Below are 25,508 nucleotides of genomic sequence, written 5' to 3'. Positions count from 1 at the left end.
GTGCTGCTCCTAGAGCCAGTCCCAGAATCTGAGATACAGACAGCTGAACCCAGGCAAAGACCCCAGACCACCCTACCCGCTTTTCCCAGGAGAAGCCTTGGTGAGGGCCAGGGGGATCTCTGGCCAGGGCAGGAAAATGCTGTCTAAACATGCAGTGGGGCCTGTGCGTCTGGCTGGCTGTCACCCGGGCCAGGTGGGCCTCTGACACATAGCAGGAATTTTCCATTGGCGCATCCTCTGGCTGGTTGAGATCCAAGGCATTTTTCAGACCTTTGGTTTTTTTTTTTTTTTCTTTCCTTTTTTTATACTCCAGTTGTCTCCCCTGCCCCATGAAGATACACCCTGGGGCCCAAAGCATGGGGACCTCAATTCTTCAGGAGGCATCAGGGGCCCTACCCTCTACCACCCAGGAGCCAGCGGTCATACCTAAAATACAGAATCCTGGCATGTAGGAGAAGAAAGTGCTTTTAAAAAATCTACACAGACAATGAAATTGAAGTTCAGAGAGAAAGGTGACATGCCCAAAGTAGATCAAACACAGCTTTGTCTAACCCTGGTCTCATTCTATTTTCACTGTACCAGTTCCCCAAGGTTAAGAACCAAGATCACTGGAAGGGACCATGAGCCACATGAGGGAGGTCCAAAGATGAAGCTTCAAGCAAAAACTGAGCCATCTGTGGGGAGACTGTTGGGTCACAGAAGTCCTCAGATGGGACTGCTTAGTGTGCAGGGAGACATGCACCTATGGTCTTGTCAATGACAACTCTATCAGCTCCTCCTCAGGGTCCTGTGTCCCACCATGCAGTGGTAGGAATGTTTTCTGGGCTGGGGCAGATGCACTTGGCCCTGAATCCGGAGCCTGGTGAACCTGTGAACATGCATGGACCTGGTAAAAATGTGTGGAATATGGTCAGGGAGGCTGGGCCTGCACATTGGAGACCAACTGGGCTGAAGCCCACCTGAGTCTTGTGGGATCCTTGTCAAATGGTGCTGGGGCCCACAGGGGACAGGCACAAGCAAGAGGCTTGTTTCCAAGGCTGTATTCTTAGTGGTTAGGCCAATACCTGTGTCTGCAGGGTGAGTTCACAGTTAAGGGAAGAAGAATGACCCTACAACCTGACTGGCATCCTGCAGGCTCCTCCCTTGGATCTAGGAATATTTCTCATAGTCACAACCAACTCCCTGGAGGTTGGGCCTTCACAAATCTGGGCTCTGGGAGACTCCAGCCTGTTCAGGAACATGGGCAGGTGGAGAAGGTGGTGACTAGAAGACCTGGAGCACCACTGGAACTGTGCAACCTTCTACCCTCAAGAAACACCTAGACCTAGGTCCTCAGTGTTTCCCAAAATAAGTCATGTGAAACAAAGCCAAAGAGCATCAGAGAAAAAGGTTTCCCATGGTTAAATCAGTTTGGAAAAGCAGATTAAACCAATCCTGGTTCCACAAATGGATTACAGATTTCCAGCCAATCCTAGACAGTGGTTCTCAACCAGGGGTGACTTTGTCCTCAAGGGGACATTTTGATTCAAAGGCTGAGAGAATGCATCTGGTTGGTGGAATGAGGTCATGGGTCTCTCCCCTTGCTGCAAGAGGGGCTGGGACAATGTAGGTCAGCCACTTCTAGAATCCCTGTCCTAAAGCATTGCAATAGAGATCAGGGCCACAGTGTAAAGAACCCCTTGTCATTCTTTTGGGCCACCCAGCACCTGCTCTCCCTGCCTAGGTCTGAGGATGTCCCCCTGTGTTTTGAGGCAGAGGCTGCCTCCCAGTACAGAAGCTGGAAGTAGCTAACCTACTATTGTAAAGAAGAATTAAATACAAAGAAGCAGAAGCCCCAGCATAGTGATGGGGTGGGGCTTGGGGTGTGGCAACGGTCTCCAGAGGCTACAGCGGAGGTGATGGTTCCAGGGCTGGTGGAGCTGGTGGCCCAAGCTAAGGTGCCTGTGTGGCAGTGGGGTCTTCCCGGAACCAGTGCTACAATGTGACTTTGGGTGCTTTTCCCAGTTGCTTTATTCCTGAACTTTATTTTCTGATCCTTCAGGAAATTCTTTGAGCTACCTCATGTCCTTAGAATAACTCCTTTCTAAGCTTAAATTCAGACAATTGGCTTCTGTGGCTTGCAATCAAGGACTGAGAGGGACTGAGTTCCCCAGATGTATCCGAGCAGAGTATTCTTTCCTTTGCAGAAGCATCTCAAGGAAACCTTTTGAACATATTTTGAGGAACATTGACCAAGGTGAGAGTCAACTAGGGATTCCCATGAACCCTGCTCCAGCCAGAGCCAACCCACTGTAATGGCTCCCCATCTATCCCAGGCCCAGGACCATGGAGAAACCCAGCATTTTTCTCCTGGGCCCCACTGAGTCAGGGTTATCCCACAATGACCCTCCTCTCCAGTGCCATCAAGAGTTGAGAATAACTGCAGCTGGCTGCAGCCTCAAGAACCAAAACAAAATCAAGGCATGGAGTGACTGGGCTTGTCAATGAAGGTGGGTGAACAAGAAAAATGTGCATCTAAAATCTGTTGCTTGATTGGGGTGATGCCACTGGTAGGTCAGAGGAAGGTTTAAAAATTCTTTTGAGAATCTCCAAAGTCAGGAGTCAGGGAGAGGTGGGGGCGGGGGAGTGGAGGAACTTTCAGGGAAGGTCAGGTGCCCACCCAGAGGGAGCTATTTCAGGAAAGTCTGTGTTCAGATTACACGGAAAGTAACAGGATCCATCTCAAGAGTGTTTAAGGAGCAAATTTCAATGACATTCCTTTATGTATTCAACAAATACCTATTGGGAACTGGGCATTAAACAGGTGCACAGGACCATGTTGAAGAAAATAGGCGTCCCAATCTGTCCCTGCCCAATTGCAGCCTGTGATCTAGTGGGGAGACCAAACTCTTGGGCTTATAATGGAACAGATCTTTCAGTTCAAATGGTGTTTTGTCACCAGGGGAGAAGGATAACAGCCAGAGGAACATGACCTGAGGGACTGAGGAAGGGACCATAACAGGAAGTAGAGTTCACGTGGGGGCCAACATGGAGGGAGCATGGTGAGTTTGGGGACCTAAAAGAAGGCTCCAAAAACCCAGGGGCAGGGCAGGGCAGGAGGGCCTCAAAGTCAGGCTGGGCAAGTAGGCAAAACCTGCTCCACAAGGGCCTTACAGGCAATACTGAGAACCAGGGTTTCAGCCTAAAAGCAATGGGAACCATTTAAGGATTCAGATTGGAGCCATAAGACATAGGGCTGAGGGAAACCTGAACCCTAGTCAATCCTCAGGACATTGTCTGAAGTCCCAGTGTCAGAAAATACGAAGTGACATCTTCAGTGGGCAAGGTGGATGACGGGTAAAAACTGAAAAGAGGGAAGCAAAAGGGAAAAGAGCAGATTTGAGGAAGCCCCTACAGCTGCCTGGGGAAGCACACAGTGTCTCCCAGGTGACGTCCCATTCGCAGAGGAGCTGAATAGCTATATGAGCAGCGCTGATCATGCAGACCCAGAGCATATGCTTTCCTGTCCGCCTCCCCCAGGTTTGTGTCCCCAGGTTTATGACTATCAGAGAGGCTCTGAGACAAACGGGCAGGGGAAGTAGTACACAGGGGAACCCCATCCATACAGCTGGGACAGCTCCAAAGGGCAGGCAGGACTCTTAGAATCATCCTGTCCAACCATCCCCGTTCCAAAGGAGGAAACTGAGATCCAGGGTTCAGTGGCAGAGCTGGAAATAAAGCACAGCTCTTCAACTCCTCCTCTGCTACTCTTTCTGCTGCTCCAGGTGTGTGTGTGTGTGTGTGTGTGTGTGCGCACACGCATGCGTGTGCATGTGTGACCAAGACAAAGCCATTCAGCTCCCCATCCGGCTATAATCCAGGCTGGCCATGATGTTGGTATGAATTAAGATGTTTATAGAAATAAAAAAAAAAAGCTTAGGAAAGAAGTTAATCTCTATATGGGGGTTCCAGTTTCAGAAGGTTAATGTCTTGATTTTTTTTAAATCCCTTTTCTGTTTTATTCAAAGAGGATTTGGTGTTCCCAGTCCCAGCTGGGAGCTTAAGAAAACAGAACAGTGCTTCTCAGCCTGCTGCCGTCCCTACCACTCGAAGCCTCTCTTGTTGGACCTGGGGACAGGGATGCTGGAACCTGGTCTAGGCTCAGGTCAGAGGCATGCCTCAGTTTCCCCCTCTATATGGAGGCCAGAGGCTTCCCTTTCTGATCCTCTCCCCACTCTTGGAGAGAAGGTTGGTTTGACCCAAGAGCAAAAGGGCTGGAGGTGAAGCAGGCTTTACAGTTGAAGTTATTGAGGGAACCTGTCGTAGTGTTCCCTTTGAGGAACTTCTGAGGTGGCTTAGGGAGGTGTGTGCAGAGAGAAAAGGAAAATGCACAAACCATAGTGTGTAGTGGGGAATAAGCCAGGTATCCCTCCACCCCCATCTACTGTCTGAGAGAACCTTGGAGCCATCTGTCCTCCTGGAGGAATGGAGATGACAGTGTGACCAAATATGTACTAGATGTACCCTTAAAACTGAGTTTTGAGGCAAATATGAGAGTATATTTCTTGAAAGTTGCTCAGCAAATGGACAGAGGCATTGGTGTAGCCATTTCTCTCCCCTAGTCAATCCTCAGGACATGGTATGAAGTCCCAGTGTCAGGCAGCTCCCTATCCACAAATTCCAGGTGAGCATCCTCCTGTGCAGAATTTGGCATTGCTGCATAGAAAGAAGTGAGCTGAGGGCCCCACCCAGGACTAAGCATGGTCTCAGAAATCATGACTACAACAAAAATATGGGTTCCAATTTCTCCAGATTCCCAAGGCTGACACAGGTATCTGTTCCAATCCAGTTTCCCAGCCATTATCATTGGTTCCATCATCTCTTTGCTACACAGAGATTATTTTTATTAGAATTTTCAGCAATGGGGGACTTGAGCTGTCAGACAAGCCTTAGTGCCAGATCATGCTAACCCTGGGATCTTGCCGTCTGGGCTTCTGTTTCCTCATCTATTAAATGGGACTTTAGACCAGCTCAATCCCCTATCACATACAGGTCCCCTTTGGCACTCATTTCAAGATTTGAACTTCTAAGTGCCTGCTGAGTCTCTGGCTGCTTCTGATCATCCCAGTCCTTCTACAGCTCACCCACCCTCAGCCAGGTACAGGAAGCTCTTTCCCCTGCCACATCTCCAAAGGCTCAGGCTGGCTTCCTTCCTGGGCTATGGTATACAGAGTGGGTTTTCCACCCCTTATCCAGGAAGGAAGGAACAGAGGGACACAACACACCAATCCAAATTTAAGGGACTGTAGTTTTCCTTGCCTGACTTGATCCTACCAACCTCCTGCACGAGGAGGATCAGGAGCCCCATCTTAGAAGACAGATTACACACTGGGAAGGGGAAGGGGCAGGAACCACCCAGCCATGCTGACCCCACGACTCTGCTCTTTCTCAACCTCATGCTGCCTCCTTAGATCTGCTCTGGAGAAACAGGGCAGTGTTCTCTGGCTAGGAGGCCTGTCGTGATTCAGTTCATCAAGCATTTATTAATAGACCAGAGGTTTGCATGACATAGTATTCAGGGGTAGAAAAGGACCGTGGAGCCTATAGGGTAAGTCCCTTCTAGCCTAGGGACTGAGGGTCTGTCCCTCCTCCAGGGCAGTGTCAGGCCGTCATCAGACACTCTTGGGCCTCTGGCAGCCGTTTTCCCGCTTGTCTTTTCAGATCCAGCCAGTTACAGCTCATTCCTTTGGTGCACATTGTTCCTTAACGACATCACTTTTTCCATCTCCCTGATGGCACTGTGCCCTTCCGCCTGAGTGCGGTTTCCCAGCTGACCTCCATCTCCTTGACATGCTGTGGTTTCCATGAATCATTGGACAGCACCATCTCTGGAGCATCAGAGAACTACACATACAGAGCCCAGTACCCCCTGCCCCATGCTCCGTGCATTGCCATGATCAATCCTCATCTATGTGACGGCTGATCCCTTCCCCTTCAGATCACCAGAGGCCCTGGTGGAAACAGTCTTCTCCCAGGCACCCAGCTTAAAATCCCAAAGGCATTCTTTACTTTGTGCACAGATGTGGAAATTCTCCTGGGTCCTTGCCTAGGCTGGGGTCTGGGTACCCTGTCAGGGCTAGGCCCTGGACAGCTCTGGTCCTCCCTTCTGCATCGCCACCATGAATGGTTCCCTAGCTTGTTCACTGGTGGTCCTCTCTCCCAGCCCCTTTTTGAGCTAGGGTTTCTAGGCCCTGTCCACAGTTTCTTCCTGTTTCCTATACGAAGGGAGTAGGGTAAGCCCAGGTGCAGGGTCCTGGCCCATCCTGCTCCTTCTCTGAGCTACTCATTCATTTATGTGTCTCATTCATTCTAAACTCTATGAGCCAGCCCAACATTGCTAGCACCGTCTGCTCTCCTCTCCCTGTTGCTGCCTGGCTCTGACCTCCATCATTTTCTAGAGAGGGAGTGTGGCAGAGAAGGAAAAGGACAGACTTTAAAGGCAGACTGATCTGGGTTTGAATCCTGGATCCATCTATTTAACTGTTAGAGCTTAGACAAGTTGCTTCACTTTGAGCCTCAGTTTCCTCATCTGTAAACTAGGAATGAAGCCTGTTCATCTATGTCCCTGATATTTGTATTTCTGGTATAAAGACAAGAAAGAGCCTAGTGCATTCGGAGGAACTGCAAAGAATACCGAATGGCAGGAGCTAAGACCCCTAAGGGGAGCCACAGGGATGAGGCCTGAGAGGTGAGCTGGGCAGATCATGCAGGACATGAAATGCTGGTTTGGCTGTGAGGACCATGCAAAACCAGAAAGACCATGATCTCATCATCTGAAACCCCTCCCATGCACCTTGCATGTCCCTTACTGCTTCAGCTGGGACTCTAGGCTTTCTAACACTCTCCCAGGCTAGCGTTCTCTCCCATAACTCCCATAAGGAAGTGCAGAATAAAGTAGTTTTTTTTCTCTATAGCTTCTCTCTGAGCACATGGTTAACATCAGGCACAGGACAGTCCAGGCCTGCCTCAGGGCTCTGGTATCCCCCATGCCACCTCCCTCCTTCTCTTCTGCACTGAGGCAGATCTGGAGAATCTGTTCTCCTCAACCCTAGTCCTGAATCAAGGTTGCTTCTCATAAACTTCCCAACCCCCAGAAAGGCCCGAAGGCTGAATGTGGCCCAGCAAGGTCACTGGTTGCCAATCAGTGCCAGGGCTCTTCTCAGAAGACAGACCAAGGCCCCCATCTAATTCCACAGGCACCGGCCATCTGAGAGCACCAAGGCCAGAGGAGCTGGAAGTCAGGTGGCCCCAAGGTCTGCTCCAGCAAGGCCACCCTGCTCCCAAAGCCACAGTCACAAAAATAAAAACAGAGAAAAAGGCTAGGAGGGACAGGGGCCCTGGGCCCCAACTACTAACAACATCGTCACCTTGGAATGAGTCACATCTTCATTTCACATTCACCACCTCACTGGAGTCTCCCAAGCACGGTGTGAGGAAGTCCTATGGGGACCTCTCCTGTCTCCTTAGATCCTAGTAGAGGACCCTGAGGCCCAGAGAAAGCCATAGCTCACCCAAGGTCACAGCTGGTACTCTTGCCTTTTGGATGCTTCCTCTGGGATGCCCAGATGATAAGTTTGAGTCACACCAGTTAATTGGTATCAGCCCAAAGAACACAGAACTTTAGCACCAGAAAGAAATGATGTTTAAAATCCCTAATTAACATACTGACAGCTCCAAAAGTCTTTCAGATAGTTCTTCCTCTAGAAAAGGAAAATACTATTTGAATTGTCATTGACAGATACCCCAACCATGGCCAGTATCTCATTTGTCTCCATCTTGCTTGTCCCTGATTTCCAGAACCCCTCTTCCTACCTTTTCATATTCTAACATGACCTAACTTCCCTGACAAATCTGAGACCCAGAAGCTACTAAACCGGGTGTCTTGGGGAACACACATTTCATAAAATTTCTATGGGAAAACTGAGTATCAATAAGGCAGCTATATGTTTTAACAGATATTATTACAATTATTTTTTCAAAGGTAGTCGGAATAATTAGACCCAATAGTATGCATTTCCATGTTTGGAGATTTCAGACATGTTTTAACCTGAATGAAAATCCAAACCACTGGACTGGTTAGACTAGGGTTTCAGGAATGAATCTTCTCTAGTCCACTTTATGCACTTGGCAGATATGGATACTGAGGAAAGGCCTGAGAAGTCCCTCCTCAATGAAATTCAGCTCCTTAGTGGCAAAGCCAAGTCTCAGCCTGGCCTTTGAACTCCCTCACTGCTATTTCCTCAATGCTCTGGCCCCACAGTGGTATGAGATCCACACAACCTGGGAAGGGCCAAGGTCACCACCTGGGGAGCAGCCCTGGTCTTAGATGAGCCTGCCAGGTGTGCCCAGGCTGCTTTGATGTTCCTGCACATGCTTGTGTCTGGCTCAAATGGCTGTCCCTTTGGACTGTTGCAAGGGGCTGATTAGGTGTAATTGCTTTGCTGGGAGCAAGCTATCTGCTTAATAGAATCAGCTACCAGTAATTGGCCTGCCATAGGCCCATTTCCCCTGTTGGAGTGCCAGGGCCTCCAGGGCCCCTGCTCCGACCTTACATGCTGGACCCCTGCAGGTGGCAGTATGTAGGGTGTTTGTGAATGGGCTTTGGGCTTGGTTTGGGGGAGCCAAGAGAAAACAGAGCAGTGGAAGCTCAGCAGCAAGAACCCCAGAGCTGCCCTTCCTGTGGCCAGAGGCCAGGGAATGACAACATTTCCAGGTTGGAGGGACAAAGAGCCTCACATAGACAGTCTGCTCCAAAAATATTGGACTGAGCCCAACGGAATCACAAAGGGCATCTAGTCCAGCCTCAAACTCAATGCATCTATCAGACAAGTCCAAAGGCATTTCTTGCAGACCTACTTTGTGCCAGGCATGGAAGTAACTCCTAGAATCCTTCTAAAATGGCCTCAATCCAAAGGGTCAACTAGGCTATGTTTTCACATCCATCTTAACCAGGAGCTCATTACCATCCTGGGCAGTTCATTTCTCTTCATGGGCATGGAGATGTTCCATCTTCTGTTGAAAGCTCTTGGCTGGTTACATCACCCCCACAGATCACTGGCTCCTTGTCGACCACAAAGAGCAAAACTAATCCCTCCTCATGTGGCAGCTCACATGTCCCCCGCATCTTTTCTCCAGGCTGAACATTCCAAGTTCTCTCACCATGCCACGTTCATCATGCTGGTAAGGCCCCTCATTAATTTGGTTGACAGGCCTGGATCCTGCTCCTGTTCGTCAATTTCTTTCTCTCAGCATGGTCTGGAGCCCAGCAGCTGGAGCCACAGAACTCAGGATTCCTCCCTTGGCAGAAACAATTGCAGCCCTAGACAGAAATGACACTGCTGAAGAGTGCCATGGTGGCCGCCCAAGCCCCTCCGGAGGGAAGGACACCTAAAGCCTGTTCCCTGGGAGCAGAGTTGCCTCTCTTGCCCTCTTCCCTACCCCAAGAAACAAACACACGCACACACGCTGTCATGTACACTTAGGCACCACGCAATACTCCCTGGCTGATTAATCATTGCAAGTGCTATTATAATTATTGTGTTTGGTGCTAAGAACAGGCTGCCTCTGCTTGCTTCTCAGAAGCCATAAACCTGCAAAGAAGGATTTCAAGATTTGTGAGGCTGTTGACTATATCTCCAGGTTCTCTTTTTTTCTTTAGCAGCACATGTTTGTCAGGAAAGACAGGCTATAGCCACTCCAGAATTTCTGCAGAGGACAGTCTTAAGGGACATGATTCTTACAATGAGAAGGTGAGTTTAGGGAGCTTACCTTGTAGTTCTGATTGAGAAGTCAGGAGAGCTGGGCATGAACGCCAGCTCCAGCCCATATGCTGCAAGGCCTGGAGGTGTTCACTCCCCTGGACAGGCCTCAGTTTCCCCATGGGCACTGGGGGGCCTAAGGTTTTCTCTAGCTTTAATTATTCTATGAAACTTGGCAAATGTAGAAAAGAGGGTGAGTGGAGGGGAAACATGAAGACTTGGGAGAAATAGTAGGGGAAGGAGACCAGGACTGGCTGGGTGCAGTGGCACACACCTGTAATTCCAATGATTCAGAAGGCTGAAACAATAGGTTCATAAGTTCGAGGCCAGCCTCAGCAACTTAGGGAAAGTCTAAGCAACTTAGTGAGACTGTATCTTGAAGTAAAAAATAAAAAGGGCTGAGGATGTAGTTCAGTGGTAAAGTTCTTCTGGTTCACTCCCCAGTACCAAAAATAAAAAAGGCCCAAGGCTCATAGCCTCTTGCACACTCGCTCACACATGCATGTGTACACATGTATGCACCAGGCTGGAGAATAGCAGCTGGTTTTCTGCAGGTCACACTCTGTCACCACTGCTGCCTAAGACCCCAGTAATATCTTTGTCTGTCCTGTGTCCCTGCTCCAAGTGTGGGGAGGAGGAGGAGGTTTTGAAGGAAGGAAAAGGGAGAAAATGAAGGGAATGAGTAGAAAGTAGGGAAGCATATAAATGACAAAACCAGAAAAACTGAAAAATAAAAGTTTTGAGAAGGATGAAGTGGATAATCTCACACATTGCTGGGGAGAATGTAAACCAAGACAGCCATGCAGAGGACAACTCAATAGGACTTAGGGACATGCAGTGGGCAAATATACAGTGACCACTGTGCTCATCACAGGCCAGTACTCATTGTCAGAGAGAAGGAGGCACTTAGGAGGCCCTGTCTAGGAGAAGGGCTCCATCAGATGCAGGACATGCAGCTTTGGGGTAAAGACTCGGCTTTATATTAGTGACGGGTAGGAGCAGGCCTGACCCCACAGCAACTTCACCAAGATCAGTTGTTCCTCTCTCCTCATTACGAGAGCCAAGCCCAACCCAGGGCTGGGGCTAGCCTCATTCATCTCTGAGTCTGAGCTTTCATTTTGGTCCATAAAAGGACAGCCCTTTCCCCAGGTAACACAGCTCAACTGGGGCAGGACTAAGAGGGCCAGGTGTCCAGCTTCCCAGCAGTGCTGTCTCTCAGCAGCCCACAGAGGCTTGCTTTGCTAACAGTTGCCTTTTGTGTTTGATTTGGGCTTGAGATGTTAAACAAACAGTGTCTCTTGACAAACGCAAGCTGGGTGCAATGGGACCGGGTTATGCTCCGTAAAGCCAGGCTAATCCCCAACTTCTCTCCCTGCAGAGATACACTAAGAAACATCTCGATCACATCCAGAGCACCCTAAATCTCACCAAAGTGAAGCCTGAAGCTGGGGCTCCTGGATTCGTGGTCTGTGTTGGTCATTCCCTGTCTTTCTGCTGCAGCTCCTGGGTCCTGCCCCTCCTTTTGTGGCCTGTCCCTTACTGATGCTGCTGGAGTGAACCATGAGCCCCAGGCCCTACCAACCCGCCTATGTCAGCCAAGCTGACAGGAACAGATAGAGGAGAGCTTGCAGAGCCCTTCTCGGCTCTGGCTAATGGATAAGGGGTGCAGACAGGAGTAAGGCCTGTCCCTGCCCTGCAGGAGCTTATACCTGGTCTAGACATAGGATGGACCAGAATTTCACATGAGGCTCTGGTCCAGCTCATAACTGATGGGGCTGAAATTTGAATCTAGCCTGTCTAACTCTACTCCCTCACTCACTGGTACTGCCCCAGTCTCCAACAAAACTGCCCATAAAGCAGGACTGAGAAGCAATGAATAGAGGGATCTCTGTGCACTCTTCTACCTGCCATTCTTCAGGCCACATTCTCAGCCATTGTAGAATGAGTAGGGCTCTCATTAGTATTCCAGGTCATCAGAGTGAGAAGGGACCTTCTGACATAGTCAACACTTTTCTCTCAGAGGAAAGGAAACTGAGGCACAGATGGGCCATATGGCCCTCCCAATGCCTCCAGCAGCACTGGCACTGAATTCCAGGCCTCTGAACTCCCAGTTCAAGACCCTCTCCTTTGTGTGACATGCTTCTTTGGGCTTTGGGACACTGATATCTGCCTGTACCTTCCTTCTCTCTGACAGGGCTTGCTCCAGCTTTAGAAGTATCTGTCTGTAGTCACAGAAGCAGATTGCTGAGCTTTTCTGCCTGAGACTCAGCCCTCTGCATCCCTCTCCCACTGATGCTGCTGGTTTTGAACCCAGCAGTTCAGGATTCTTCAAACCTTCACTTAAGTACCAAGGAAACATATAGGGCAGCTCTGATATGCAAAGCACTGTGGGAAGAGTAGCAAGAGAGTAAGTAGGGTCGCTACCTGGAAAAAACACTGAGCCGATGGGAAGAGAACAACTAAAGAGCCAGCTAATCTACTAGGCAGAGGAAAGGCTGAATTGAAGCTTACCCATGAGTCTGTGGAAGAACAAAAGAACTGGTGGCTCCGATAGGAGGCAACCAGGGAATTCTTCACGGAGAGAATGGCCTCTGACTTGGGTCTTAAAGCCTGAATAAGAGGTTGACAGTCAAATGGGAGAGGCAAGGAGTTACCAGTATCCCAGTTTATGAGAGCCACTTGAGTCACGTGAAGCATGAAAGTACTCAGATGTGTTTAGAACCTAACAGAGAAATGGAGTAAAAGATGAAGTTGGAAAGTAATCATGTATAATGTTTAGTGTATAATCAAATACAGCAACTAATGACAAATTCTAGACTATTGATCTTAACTCTGTCAGTCTTCAAAGCAGTGGCTATTCCTCTTCTTGGCCTAATTCTTGAGAGAACTGGGAAAACAGATGTAAGCAACCCAGGAGGGTCCTCGGATGTTCTAAATGAAAGAAAGGTGCACATTTCCTGGTCTAACCACCCCTTAATTTAAGGATGTGCAAACTAAGGCACAGGAAGATGACTGATGGACCCCAAATGCCACAGCAAACAGGAGGCAGAGACAGGCTGACCTTGGGCAAGTATGGGCAGACCCAGGGAGTCCTGCATGGAAGGAAGTAAGATAGGCTGCTATGTTCTGAGCACAAGCCAACCCAAGTCAAGAGAGCATGCAAACGTTCCATGCAAAAGTCCCAGGGGCCACTCAGAAACCTAAACTGTGCCAGGATGGCTCCTCCACTCTGGTTCCCATTCCATAAGAGACAGGATGGTGGAGAAGAGGGAAGGAGGGGATCCAGGCCACCCTCCTGGGATGTCTTAAGTGCTCCCCACTAACAGGTCCCCTGGTCCCATCCATAATGGGTGCTGCATGCCAGGGAGCATGAGCCTCGTTTCTGCCCACTCCCTCACTGTGCAACTTTCAGCAACCCCATCCCTGGGTCTCAGTTTCCTCATCTGTAACATGAGAAGGCTGAACTAGATTATTTCTAAAGGTCTTTCTGGTTCCAAAATGCTGTAAGAACGAGCTTTATCATAATTAATAATGAATGCCCTGCCCCCCAAACAGCTTTTTCTTTTTTCCAAAGCTCTTTCACTCATATTATCACCTTTCATCTGTACAGCAATCGGGCTTGGCAGCCAGAAACAAGCAAACCCTGGACACACTGCATTCTCATTCTGACAAGCAGGTCGAGCAAATCCCTTACATAGGAAGATAGACTTTGGGGGGACTGGTCTCTAGAGTGAATATGACCAAAACCCAATATATCATAAGTGCATAGAGCCTACCTTGTACCCAACCCTTGGGAAGCTGGGAAGTTGAGGAGTTGAGTGACCTTTGGTTATTGTCTGCATTGCTTTTAGCCTCAGTTTCTCCATCTTTAAAATGGTCATAAGTATAAGTAGACCTGCCTTTCAGGACTAAGGTGGGGACTAGAGATAACAAATATAGCACACCTAGCCAAACACATAGCAGATGCTTGATGAATACTTGTGGTATGAATGGTTGTGGAATGAATGGTTAGTGGCACTTCTGGGTGCCATTGGAGAAGGAATGTGGTAGCTGGCAGTGACAGGCTGGCCCAGGATGTGGCAGATGGTGCCTCGCTTCTGGCTGGTTGCCTTCCGAGCCTGTCCTCAGTAAGGGGCCTTGGGCCTCTTCCATGTCTGTGTGGCCTATGCCAGGGTCCCATGAAGGACTTTTTGACCCTCCTTGGCACTGGGATTTGCATTCCAATCATTCTGCTCACTCAGCCCATCCAGAGCTGTAGGAGCTGAGCAAGGACTGTGGGCTCATCTGCTATGACACCTCACGGAAGAGATAAAGACAGAAGGCTCCGAGAGAGGCAGCGACACCTCGCCTGAGGTCCCCTGCCTGTCTCTCTTCACCACAACAGTCACAGTGTTGACAAATGAAGATACTGAGGTACAGGGAAACTGCTCCAGTCCTTCCAGTCCGGAGCCACCTGATCTGGGCCCCAAATCCCTGTCCTGCTGGGATGCCCCAAGGTGGCAGTGAAGCTATCTCTGGCAGCCCAGAACCCTGCCTGGCACACTGGCGCAGGGCAAAAGCATGGATGACATGACAGCCTGAAAGCTCCTAAGGAGCAGAACTGGGCTGAGCTACTAGCCTGTTTCCTCACCCAGTTCTGGAGGCTGCACAGAGCTGGGAGGGACCCATTTCCGGAGAGCAGCTCTCCCTTGGGTGTGGGCTCATGTGTACCCAGGTCCCTAGTTGGGCCCTGCTTGTTTCTGAGACAGCCTGAGCCCCAAGCAGGGGAGGGAGTGTGGCCTGTGGGAAGGGAAAGCTTAGCTGAGTCCCAGTGCTGTGGCCAACACACCGAGTGCCCTGAATCGTACCTCACCCCTCTGTGCCTCAGTTTCCTTGCCCATATAAGGGGCAAGACAGCAAAGCCTAAGGTCCCTTCCAGTGACAACATGCTATGATCTGGGTGGGCAGTGGGGGAGGGGCTCTCCTGTCTTTTCCCCTTCCTTGCTTTGCTGTCTTTCTGTGGCATCTGCTTATCTCTCCAGCTCTCCAGGTATCTCAGTCTCAAGTCTGTGGCTTTGTTTCTATCCTTCGCCCGCGTATTCTCCTACCTGCCTCTTCTTTTTCTGGGTCTGCGTGTCTACCTCTGGTTTTGCCTCCTCGGTCACACACACCCCTTCCCTGCGTCTCCCCCTCTCTCTGTAGTTATCTGTGTTTCCCGGTCTAGTTTTTTCGCTGGCTCTGGGGCCGGCGCGCTCGCTCTCTCCCTCTTCCCCTCTCCGCCCCCCCNAACCTCAGCGACGGCGGCTACGAGGAGCTCGAGCGCGTCGTGCTGCGCCTCAAGCCTCACAAGGCCGGCGTGCAGTGGCGCTTCGCCGGCTCCTTCTACTTCGCCATCACCGTCATCACCACCATCGGTAACTACTCTGCGCGCGGCGGGCGGGGACCCGGGGCTGTCGGGAGCCTGCTGCGGCTGGGGGGTTCTGGCGAGAGGGGCTGGGCGCCAAACCGCGCGCTCCCAGCACCCGAGTTCAGCCCGGCGAGTCTGCTCTGTGGGGACCGCACTCGGAGAAAGCGTTGATTTCTGGCTCAGGACCCGAATCTCTGGCCAGGCCAGCCCTAACTTGGCCCCGCCGGGCTACGCGAGGACCCCCGGGGATTTGAAGTGTGTGAGAGGGGCAGGAACGACTGGCAGAGGCTCAGGAGGAGGGGTGTGGCCGGGCTAGGCCCTGGGGCAGGGCGCCCAGTGTGAACAGCAGGAGCGCGCGACTCCTCTGTGTCCCTGCGGATGGGCTTCCACGCCCGAGTGTCTACACCTGCTGGGCTCCAGGGCGGCGTGCAGATGCCGGTAGGCGACACTCCGCGGCACTCGCGACCACTCTGGGTGCCAGGAACATCCTGTAACTGCGGCTGTGAGTGCTGCTTGTTGTGTGTGTGTGTGTGTGTGTGTGTGTGTGTGTCCAACTCCAGGAGTTTGGGCACCACCAACCAGTGCATGTGATTTTCTTAGGGCAGCAGAGCTGGTGCTGGAAGCCAGATCCAGACCTGCCAGCCTTGCTCTCCCCACTGTCCCAGCAAAACAGTTACCTCACAGGAATGGCTCCAGTTCTCTTTACTAAGCCAGTGCGGATCACTGTGTAGGAGGCCACATGCACACCAGATCCTCTGACAGCATAGACACAGATATACACAGGGCACACACAGGACAAGGTTGCACACACGTGTGTGCACACACAACACACACAGCATAGCACACAAATGGATGTTCAGGAAAGGAGTCTCCAGCCAGGCCCTTGATGGTGCTACTCAAAGGTCCAGACAGAATTAAACACTTTACCCTTTCCTGAGACCCTACAAGTCCATCCCAGCTCCATCACTTACAGGTTGTATGACCTTGGGCAAGTACCTTTCCCTGCTTGGGACTCAGGCTAATGTCCAGATATGGAGAGTCTGGCCAAAATGATCTCAAGGGCTCTTCCCAGCCCTGTTGTAGTTAGATTCTAAGTTGGAAACCCACCTTCCCCTCAAGCCAACTGGGATGCCTCCAGGAACTGTTTCCTCCATCTTTCTCCAATCTTTTTTCTCTCCATGACCCCCCTCCTTGCCTTGGCTGAATTCCCAGGGGCTCATGGCCATTTGGCATGGCCTCTGACAAGATGGCAGTGTTTTCCTGGGAGTCAACAGGAGTCAAGGGGAGTCGTGGGGTAAAAGGGGTAAAAGGTAGAACTGGGCACTTTCTATCCACTGCAGGACTCTGTTCCAAGGCTTGCAGCTCTCTGGAGACCAAAGACCTGCCCAAAGAGGAGCATGAGAAGGACCAGACCAGGTTTGGTCTGCAGTCCGTCCTCTCACACCCACTGCCACCTGCCAGAGTTCCAATAGCTGTTCAGCAGTCTGGAGAATCAGACTAACAGCGGACTCAGGTTTTCCCTCTGTCTTTCCCACACTAAGTGCTTGCTTGCTGCCCCACTTTCTTTCTTAGACCATGGTCCCCAGCTCCATAGTGACCTCCCCAATAATTCACCCTTACCTGGACAGGACTGCCAGAAAAAAAAAATCTCCCCAAACAGTCCCACTGTACCTATTCCCTCCTCAAACACCCTCATGATTCCCCACTGCCCACAGGATCTAGTTCATTCCCCTTATATCCACTTTTAAGGACCTTTATACCTGGCTCCAACCTCTCTATCTGACTTTATTTCTCATTTCTTACTTACATGATTGCTCTCTGCTACAGCCAGACTATCCCCTGAGGATGCGTTAAGCGTGCGCCTTTTCTAGGTCTTCTCTTTATCTTGTCCAAGCTAACCATCTAGGTCCAGCTCAAATCCTACCTGCTCTGCAAAGCCTCCCAGGCATTGCTGTGGACGACCACAGGATTTATTATCAAGACCACCTGAGAGATCAAGTGCAGGCTCATTTGAATGGTTATTCACATTTTAGAAGGTGCGTTTGTCTCTTTAACCACACTATAATTAATCTCCATGTGAGCAGAGCCTTGTAGGTCCCACTGCTGTACTCCCAGTTCCAGCTCGGTACCCAGCAGCTGTGAGCACTCAGGAAATGTTATTGATGGGTCTAAGGTATGCAGAAAAGAAAGGGCACCGCCCTTCTCCTCCATTCTTGCCATTTTTTCCCAAAGTGCTTGTGGTCCTCACCTAGAGACAGGCTTAAAAGCTGGGGCTAGAAGCAGAGCGCAGTTCCGGCGATTATTTATTTATACAGTGCTGAGCAAGAAGAAAGACAGCATCAGACCATCATCCCAGTTCTGGGGGTCCCCAGACTGGTACTCCTTGCCCTGCCTAACCATCTCAGGTTTTTTGTCATCTCCCACTGTGACTATGCCACCTAGCAGGAAACTGCCTGCAGGGATTCTGCTGTAAGCAAACCCTACCTGGGTGGGCAGTGATGGGCCTTGTGTTGGATTGCTATTAAAGTGACCCTTACCCAAAACCCAAGGGCAACAGCCCCTGTACACCTGTTTTGGGAACCTCTCATGGGGAGTCCCATAGGAATGGAATAATGACAGAAACTACCATTAATCTGGTATCTTAGTGATCACAGTGTTTTCATCTCATGATTGGTTCTCAGCCTTCACCACTTGGTGAAGTTACCAGGGCAGATACTGTTATCTCCCTTGTACAGATGAAGCTGGGGGGAGGTCAGGTCAGAGAAGAGAACCCCCTGGAGCCACCCAGCTGGTGAGCAGCAGAGTCAGAGCCGGAAGCTGGGTCTTCTGACTCCAGCCCGGTGCTCTTTCCCTGCTGGCCTCTTGGCTGCTTCCTTTGCCTCCATATGCTGTGAAGCCCAGATTCAGCTGGGCCTGGCAGAGCCACAGTGTGCTGGGTGATGCCAGCTTGCAGGGTGCTCATAGGCATCCCTGATTGGTTGAAGGTCAGCCTGGCCGGACTTAGTCATTCACCTGGTTAGTCACAGTCTCCACTGGCTTCGAGGGTTCCTCCTGCTCCCTCATCCCTGGCCTCCCAGCCAGGAAACCCTTCCTTTGTTGTTCTCCAAGTTCACCAAACACAAATGGAAACTCTTTCCTTGGGAAACCTTACCCTCCCTAGCTGTTGAGTCATCAAACTCCTCCAGTGCCCCAGCTTGGTCTATTCATAGCCAGGGGCTGTCAGAGCAGGAAGGGGTCTGGGGATCAGCTGGTACCACCCCCTCTTCTTACAGATAGGAATCAGAGGGGTGAAAAGAGACACAGAGTAGTGGGGGGGGGGCAAGGGCAAAATCTGATTCCCAGACCCCTGCCCCTTCCACTTTTTCAGGATGCTTCTTTATCTGTTTCTTTGCTTATTTATCTATTTTTGGAGTACTAGGCATGGAACCCAGGGCTTCACGTATGCTAGGTTAAACCCTCCACTACTGAGCTCTAGCCCCAGCCCTGTTATTTTATTAACAGCAACAGCACAACAATAATAATGGCAGCCTCCATTTATTATTGACTCTTTGGCAGGCTCTTCCGGACACTTAATTTGTATCCGTTCATTTAATTCTCACCAACCTTCCAAGATGGGCAGCTGAGGAACCACGGGCTCTGCATAGAAATGAGTTTCCCACAGCCTTCAGGCTGGAAATGAGGCACCTACCCAGACTCAATGGGCCTCTCTGACTCTCATGCCCTGGATTTTTCACTAGTTCTTGTTCCACCTCAAGAATCCAGCCAGACCCTTGTGTCTCCAGGTGCTGAGGAGCCAAAGCTGGACCATTCCCTGGCAAAGCACCCAGAAGGAGGGATCCTCTTGCTCTAGCATCGTATAGCCAGTCTGCTGCTCCCCTGCAGCCTGGCCCCTGACCAAACCAGACCATGTGCCAGAGCTGTGCCCAGCACCAGGCCCTCCCTGAGTCTTCCACAGGCTCACAGGTGCCTGTTCTCCCACTGCAAGACCAGGAATCCTTGGGGCTCTAAGGCAACAAGAGACCAGGTGATCCATCACTGGTTGGAGCTGGACGGGAGCTCTGTCCTGCCCCTCCCTCAGCTTCCAGCCTGTTCCCAGGTGAGCACAGACTCCATGCTTGCCACAGGTCCAGGGCATCCTGAGTCTGAGAGTTCAAACAAGTGGATCATCAGGGAATGTGAAATTTTTACACCTTTCAAAAGGAGGAAAGTCCAGAAGTGACCTTCCATTCTCCAAATCCTAGAACCCTTTAATAAAAGAGAGAGAGATTAGCCTTCATCCAAATACTCAGCATAGTCACCAGCAAATGAGGGCACAGTCCTGGTTAGAACGCAGGCCTTTGGGTGCCCAGAGTGGAACTCTCAGCACCACGACTCCCCTGATACCCTCATCTCTCTCAGCACCGAGGCCTCAGCCCCCACTATTCCTCTCTGGACCGTCCAGGGGACAGAGGGGCAACCCAGCTGGCGTAGTCTCAGTACCCACTCAGCACTTCCATCCTCCATGCCTGAGGGCCAGCCACTCTGCTTTACCCCATACGCCTTTCTGCAGGGTGGTGTAGGAACGTGGGCACGAACCTGGAAGCCAGTGTCCCTGGTGTCCTCTCAACCTACTCCTCACCCCCACCCTGCCTTGGACAAGTTATTTAGTTTCTTGGAGTTTGTTTTGTCAGTGATAAAATGGAAATAAGAACATCTGCCTCCCTGGATTAAATGGCACCATGCAAAGAAAGTATCTGGTACATAATGGGCACTTAATAAATGGTATCTGCATTTATTATTATATTAATATTATTGTTCATGCTTTATTACTTCCCCTTGGAGGGAACTGCTCTATCTTCTCAGGGTCACCATGGTGGAAGCTACCTCTGCTCCTTTCTAAGAGGTAGGGATACTGGAGTTGAGGACCAGGAAGCTGCCACATCTCTTTCGCTTATACTCCCCATCCCACTCCCCCACCCTAAGTTTCCCAGTTCCTCTCCCATGCCTGATGTCCAGGCTCAGGGGCAGCTCCTCCCACTCCCAGCAAATAGACCCTGAAGAAAACTAGTTAGGGAGAGAGAGGTTCCTTGGAGTAAGAGAACCTACCCTGGATTGGAGCAAGGAGGCAAAAGTTCTAATCCCACATAGCTCAGTTGCTGGTCCTCTCTAACCCTCAGTTTCCTTATCTACAAAGTGGGTGTATTTGGCCTTCTGGCCCTGCCATGCCTCCTGCCTGCGTGTCCAGTCCTCACACATCATGGTGGAAGCCCGGAGGCATGGAGATAGTGGGGTTAAGAATAGAACAAAAATAGAAGACACACGCCTGTCCGCAGTGGGGACAGGACAAACACAATAAGTATTTTCAAAGAAAACATAAACAAGCACAGATGAATGTAGTGCAAATCACCACTATAAACAGCTTTCAGCTGGCAGCACAAACGGTGAATCTCTGAGTTGATTTTGTAATTAAAACAAATGTAAAAATGATTTCCCTGTCGTCAGCCAGCAGCAAGGGAAAAAACCAAGCTCTAACGGAGCCCCTTGTCCGTCTAGGCAAACTTCAGCAGAGACCTGGGCCGAGCACGCTCACCCACCCTCCACCCCCACCTTGGCCACAGGGAACTGACACGTGCCTGCAACAGGCCAGGTGCTGCCTGGAGCTCCTCATCGCCAGGGTTCCCACCCTGCCCTGCTCAGAGAAGTTTGGAAATTTGCCCAGAACCCAGCAGATATCAAATGAGAGCACAGGGAAGTGGGCTCCGGCCTGGAGGGAGCAACTTTTCATGGAGTTGTTCCCCCCCACTCTCCAGGAAGCCTCTGTGATTCCTTCTACATGGATGTAGCCAGCGATGAAGGATGGGAACCAGGGTTTAGCAGAGGCACTTGCACTATTCATAGAGCATTTAGCCCAAAGACATAGCAGAATTTTAGCTTCAGAACTCTCAGTGTAGACCAGCCTGGAGAAGGGGCATGCTGAGGGCCACACTTACAATTATCATCAGAGCCAGGCTTGGAGTCTGTTCCCTGACCCTTCCAATAGCCTCTAGTCCTCAGAGAGCCACATGACAAATGCCTGTCTGGCAGTGCAGAGAGCAGTCGAGTGCCAGCTGCTGCCTCCCGGTCTGTGCACCCTCCTGTGTTGTCCAGAAACTGCCCAGACCCAGGCTCCCAGAGGGCTCCCAGAGACCTGCCCCTTGCCTGGAGTCACCCAGCCCCTGGCTAAGGCAGTAGCTTCACTTGCTCATTGACTAGAGCTGCCTCAGCAGCTGCCTACAACAAAAGAGGTGTCCTGGCCCACGGGCCTCTCTGTGTCTGGGATCCCTGCCCAGCTGGGGCACACCTCCCATCTCGCCCTTCGTAAAGGCTGGTCCCTCCCTTACCAACCTTATTTCCCCATCCTACATCCTCCAGTGACCCAGCAAAACCTCCTTAATGAGGGAGTTCATAGTTGCCACAAATGGGAGACAGGAACCTGGCCTTGGTGCTAGACGCTGGGTTCTTTCTGTCTCTCTGAGTGGCCTTAGACAAACTGCCCTCCACCCTGTGCCCCTGTGATCACAGGAGGAGCAGACACCTCCCTGGTGAGCCTCAGGCCTCAGTCTTTTCTTCCATATGGAGTTGGGGCTCAGCAAGTGGAATTCCCTAAGTTAATGCATCTCAAAGGGTCATCCAGAGAGAGTGACCCGTTGATCTTGTTTAAATGCAAATTTTGAATCCATAGATCTGGGACCAGGCAAGAGGTTCTGCATGTCTACCAAGTTCTCAAGCACCATTTATATAGATCCAAAGCACGCTTTTTTTTTGGGGGGGGGGTGCTTAAAACATAGTTTTATTAATTAATTGTAATTGATGCAAATATTCCCAAAACATAAACAGCCATGTATTATCATCCTACATGTCAAGCTTTTTGATACCACACATTTATCAAATCATAAAGCAATAGAGTCAGAATTCCAGAGTCTTGTCACAGCAGGAAGCAGATCCTCTCCCCTCCAAATGGCACCTTGAAGTGGGAAAGCAACACAAGATGGAACATGTCCCATTCATGGTGGCTATAAACAAAAATAAAATGGGCCCAAAGAGAAGAGTCGGCTCCAAGGGCAGGAATTTTAAAAATGGGGCAGCTGGCCAGGTATCTGCCCGCCTCTCCCCTAGCTCAATGAAGATATTTACTGGCATTTTTAAAAAGAAAAAGTAAAATACAAAATAAAACTAAACCCCCATTTTATAAAAAATGTAACAAAGTGACAACAGTGGCTAAGTCACTAACTGAAGGAGACGTGAGCTTACCCTTCTTGTGCCCTTAACAGGGCACGCATTTTGAGTAGCAAGGATCTAAAGAATCTGAAGGCCTGGCTTCTGGGATTAAAACATGAGGTGTGGACTATGGTTTTAAGAAAAAGAATATTTTAAGATGAAAAAATAGGGATATGGTGTGCCCACAGGGTTTAACCAACACCTGTGGGTAGGGTTCATGGAAAGACTTGGTTCAGTCCAATCTGAGACAGAAGTTGTTAAAGTTGAGGCTGGCCAAAGATGGATGGTGCTGCTTCAAGAGGTAGTAAGCTCCCCATCACAGGAAACATATAAGCATTCCTTGGGTGAACAAGCTGCAGAGGTCACCGTATCAGCCAGGCTTCAACCAGAGAAGCAGAATCTGTAGGAGATAGGCCTAAAGAGATGTGCTGGGAGGAACTGTGTTGAGGATGGTAGAGCAGGCCAGGCAAGTCCAAATTCCACAAAGCAGGACATCAAAAAGAGCAGGCCATGACTCTCTCCAGGGCTGACATTGCTGTCCACAGAAAGAGTTCTTCTTCAGGGAAGAACTTCTTCTTTAGTTGGTCTTTTAGCTGATTGAATCAGACCTATGTGGATTATCTAGGATAATCTGTTGAGATTACCCTGGATTCTAATCTAGAGCCAACCTGTGCCCCCTTACCTGAAGTCAACTGATTGTGGACTTCAATCACATCTACAAAATGCCTTTAGAGCAATACCTAGATGAGGGTTTGAATAACTAGGGGCTCTATCCCAGCCTAGTCAACACATCATAAAGACCATAACACTGCGTGTGTATTGGACTGAAGGTTACAATAATCAGTTTTTAAGCTTCTTTCAAGCCCTGAGATGCCTTGATTTCTTGATCTTCAGAGGAGCATCCTGGGAAATTGGATCACCCAGAGTTGAACTCAGGGGGCTCCCAGACCCTCTGGGTCACCTTCCAAATAAAACTGGCTTTTGCCTTCATTTCAGGTCACTCTACCAAAAAATCATCGAGTTCACCTGCAGTCGCCTGTACACCAAGGACTATGCTAGTCCCCAAGATAATAGACAATGGAGACTCCAATCCTTTCCCGGGAAGCCTTGGGTCTAGTGGAATCTTGAAAAGCACAACTGGTATATGTGCTAAATCCAAGTGAAACAACTCAAAAGAGAGGTGTGAGGAGGTTTCTTGGGGGCACGTAGAGCTTGAGTCAGGCCTCTATGGTGAGCAGGTGATGATCTCAGTGGGTGACGATTAGCAGTGTAAGTTTCAGAGAAGGGGACAGCACAAGAGAGGCTGGGGGGGTTTAAGTGTGCCCAGGGAAAGGTGGCCAGGAGCAGACCCTGCAGGGGTCTGGGCTCTGGTACTGGACTAGAGTTGATAAGCCCTGGAAATGAGAAGTGACAGAGACAACCTGTGTTCTCTCACCTGGATCCTGACAAGTGGCTGCTCCCAAATCCAGTTAAACCAGTGGATTATGGAGACCTGAATCCTGATTGCTTGCTTTCCCCCTCACCCTGATCACCCAGCAGCTGGCACCAGCCCTCAAGGAGCACTTGCCCTCCTTCCCCTGCTCATTTCCTTTTCTAGGTCAAAGGTCCCTCTGGAGCTCAGACCAAACAGCCTTATCGATGGTGTGCAGGAGCACTTGGATGGTGACACTGAGCTGCAGGCAGGACGTTATCACTCAAAACAGTGTAGATATTTTCTGCAGGGCAACTCCAGGTTCCTGTCTCAGACCCCCTTCCTCTACCACACACCCTCTCCCATTGTAGAGATGCACATCTCCCAAGTCTACACTTCTGGACTCCAGGCATCCCTTGCTAGATTTCTGCTTCAGATTCCAAAGCCTGGTGTGGACTCATTGTCCCTTTCAGGAATGTGCAGGGCCTCTCCTGACCACAGCTCCAATTCAGAAATGACCATCTCAGACACATCCAGAGAGTCACATTCCAGCTTGTCGGCCATAGGACCATCAGGGGGCAGTTTCTCCAGAGATCTGAACTGTAGGTCCTGTGGAGCAGCCTGGAGAGAGCAATAATAGTCTCCCAGACAGGGGTGGCCCTCCTCCAGGACAGGGTCTAGTGCTCTTGCCCCTGCAAAAATCCCCCCTGAGGCCTGGAGCCAACAACAAGGGACAAGCAGTTCCAGGCAGGGACCAGCCTCTGATCAGTGCAAAAGATGGCTCTCTTCCTGGCTGTTCCATTCAACTCTTAGACCTGATGTGAAGCAGCCAGTGCTCATGGAGCCTGCCTCAGTTTCCACAGTCATGACCCAAGACTGCCATTCATTGGGTGGTTACTCTGGGTTGCCATCTTTATATGTAGTACCTCATCCAACCCTCACAGCCACCCCAGGAGGGAGGCTATACTCCAATCTCTATTTTAAAGATAGGGAACTGAAGCTAGGGGGATCAGGACTTGGTTGCTGCTGCTGGCAAGTGGCAGAACAGGGCTATAACCTACATGCACTGCATTTGGTCATATAGTACCTCTCCTAAATCCCCGTCAACCCCAAGGTATAGGCATCCTTATTCCTACTTTGCCAATAGAGAACTGGACATGAAAGAAGAGAGTCACTTCCTATGAGCCAGACCAAGTAAATGTGAGGCAGGGGTCAAGTTGAAATCCAGAACTTCCAACCTTCTAATTAAGCCTTTCCCCAGAATGCAATTGCTCTCACCCCTGGGCAGAGGCTGGGGGTCTCTTCCATGATGTGGGTATAGGGACATTGTAGAGATGCACATCAGCCTACAGAGGGCAAAAAGGGCAGGTGTCTTAGAAATACATTTGTTAATACCATCCCCACCCCCCAGCAAAGTGGGAACCTGAGTGACAGTTCTTAAGTGGGGTCATTAGGGGGCCTTGTTGGGAGTGACTTGAGCAACTAACATACTCCCTAGTATGGGGGGAAGTATGGGGGGTCACCGACAAGTAAGATGTCCCCATCATGCTTGGTAGGAAGATTGTAGCAACCAGAACAGTAGCAAATAGAACCATGGGTATTAGGGCCCTGCCCCCAGGAGTTCATTCACTAGAGCTAGAGCAAAAACCCAAGAAAGTCAAGTTTAAAACTCCCCAGG

At 50.2% G+C, this 25,508-nt stretch overlaps 1 protein-coding gene across 1 annotated transcript in view; it reads left to right on the top strand.

The window, feature by feature from the left end:
- The first annotated feature begins 9,213 nt into the window (after nt 1–9,213).
- Nucleotides 9,214–25,508, top strand: part of Kcnk3 (potassium two pore domain channel subfamily K member 3) — a 41,247-nt gene continuing 24,952 nt past the window's right edge. The window contains exons 1-2 of the mRNA XM_015479418.1: nt 9,214–9,219; nt 15,001–15,190. Coding sequence (XP_015334904.1) covers nt 9,214–9,219; nt 15,001–15,190 — 196 coding nt within the window. The remainder of the gene's footprint in view (nt 9,220–15,000; nt 15,191–25,508) is intronic.

The sequence above is a fragment of the Marmota marmota genome, unplaced genomic scaffold, assembly GCF_001458135.2.
Source record: "Marmota marmota marmota unplaced genomic scaffold, marMar, whole genome shotgun sequence".
Classification (NCBI taxonomy): domain Eukaryota; kingdom Metazoa; phylum Chordata; class Mammalia; order Rodentia; family Sciuridae; genus Marmota; species Marmota marmota.
This window is presented reverse-complemented; position numbering and strand designations above follow the sequence as displayed.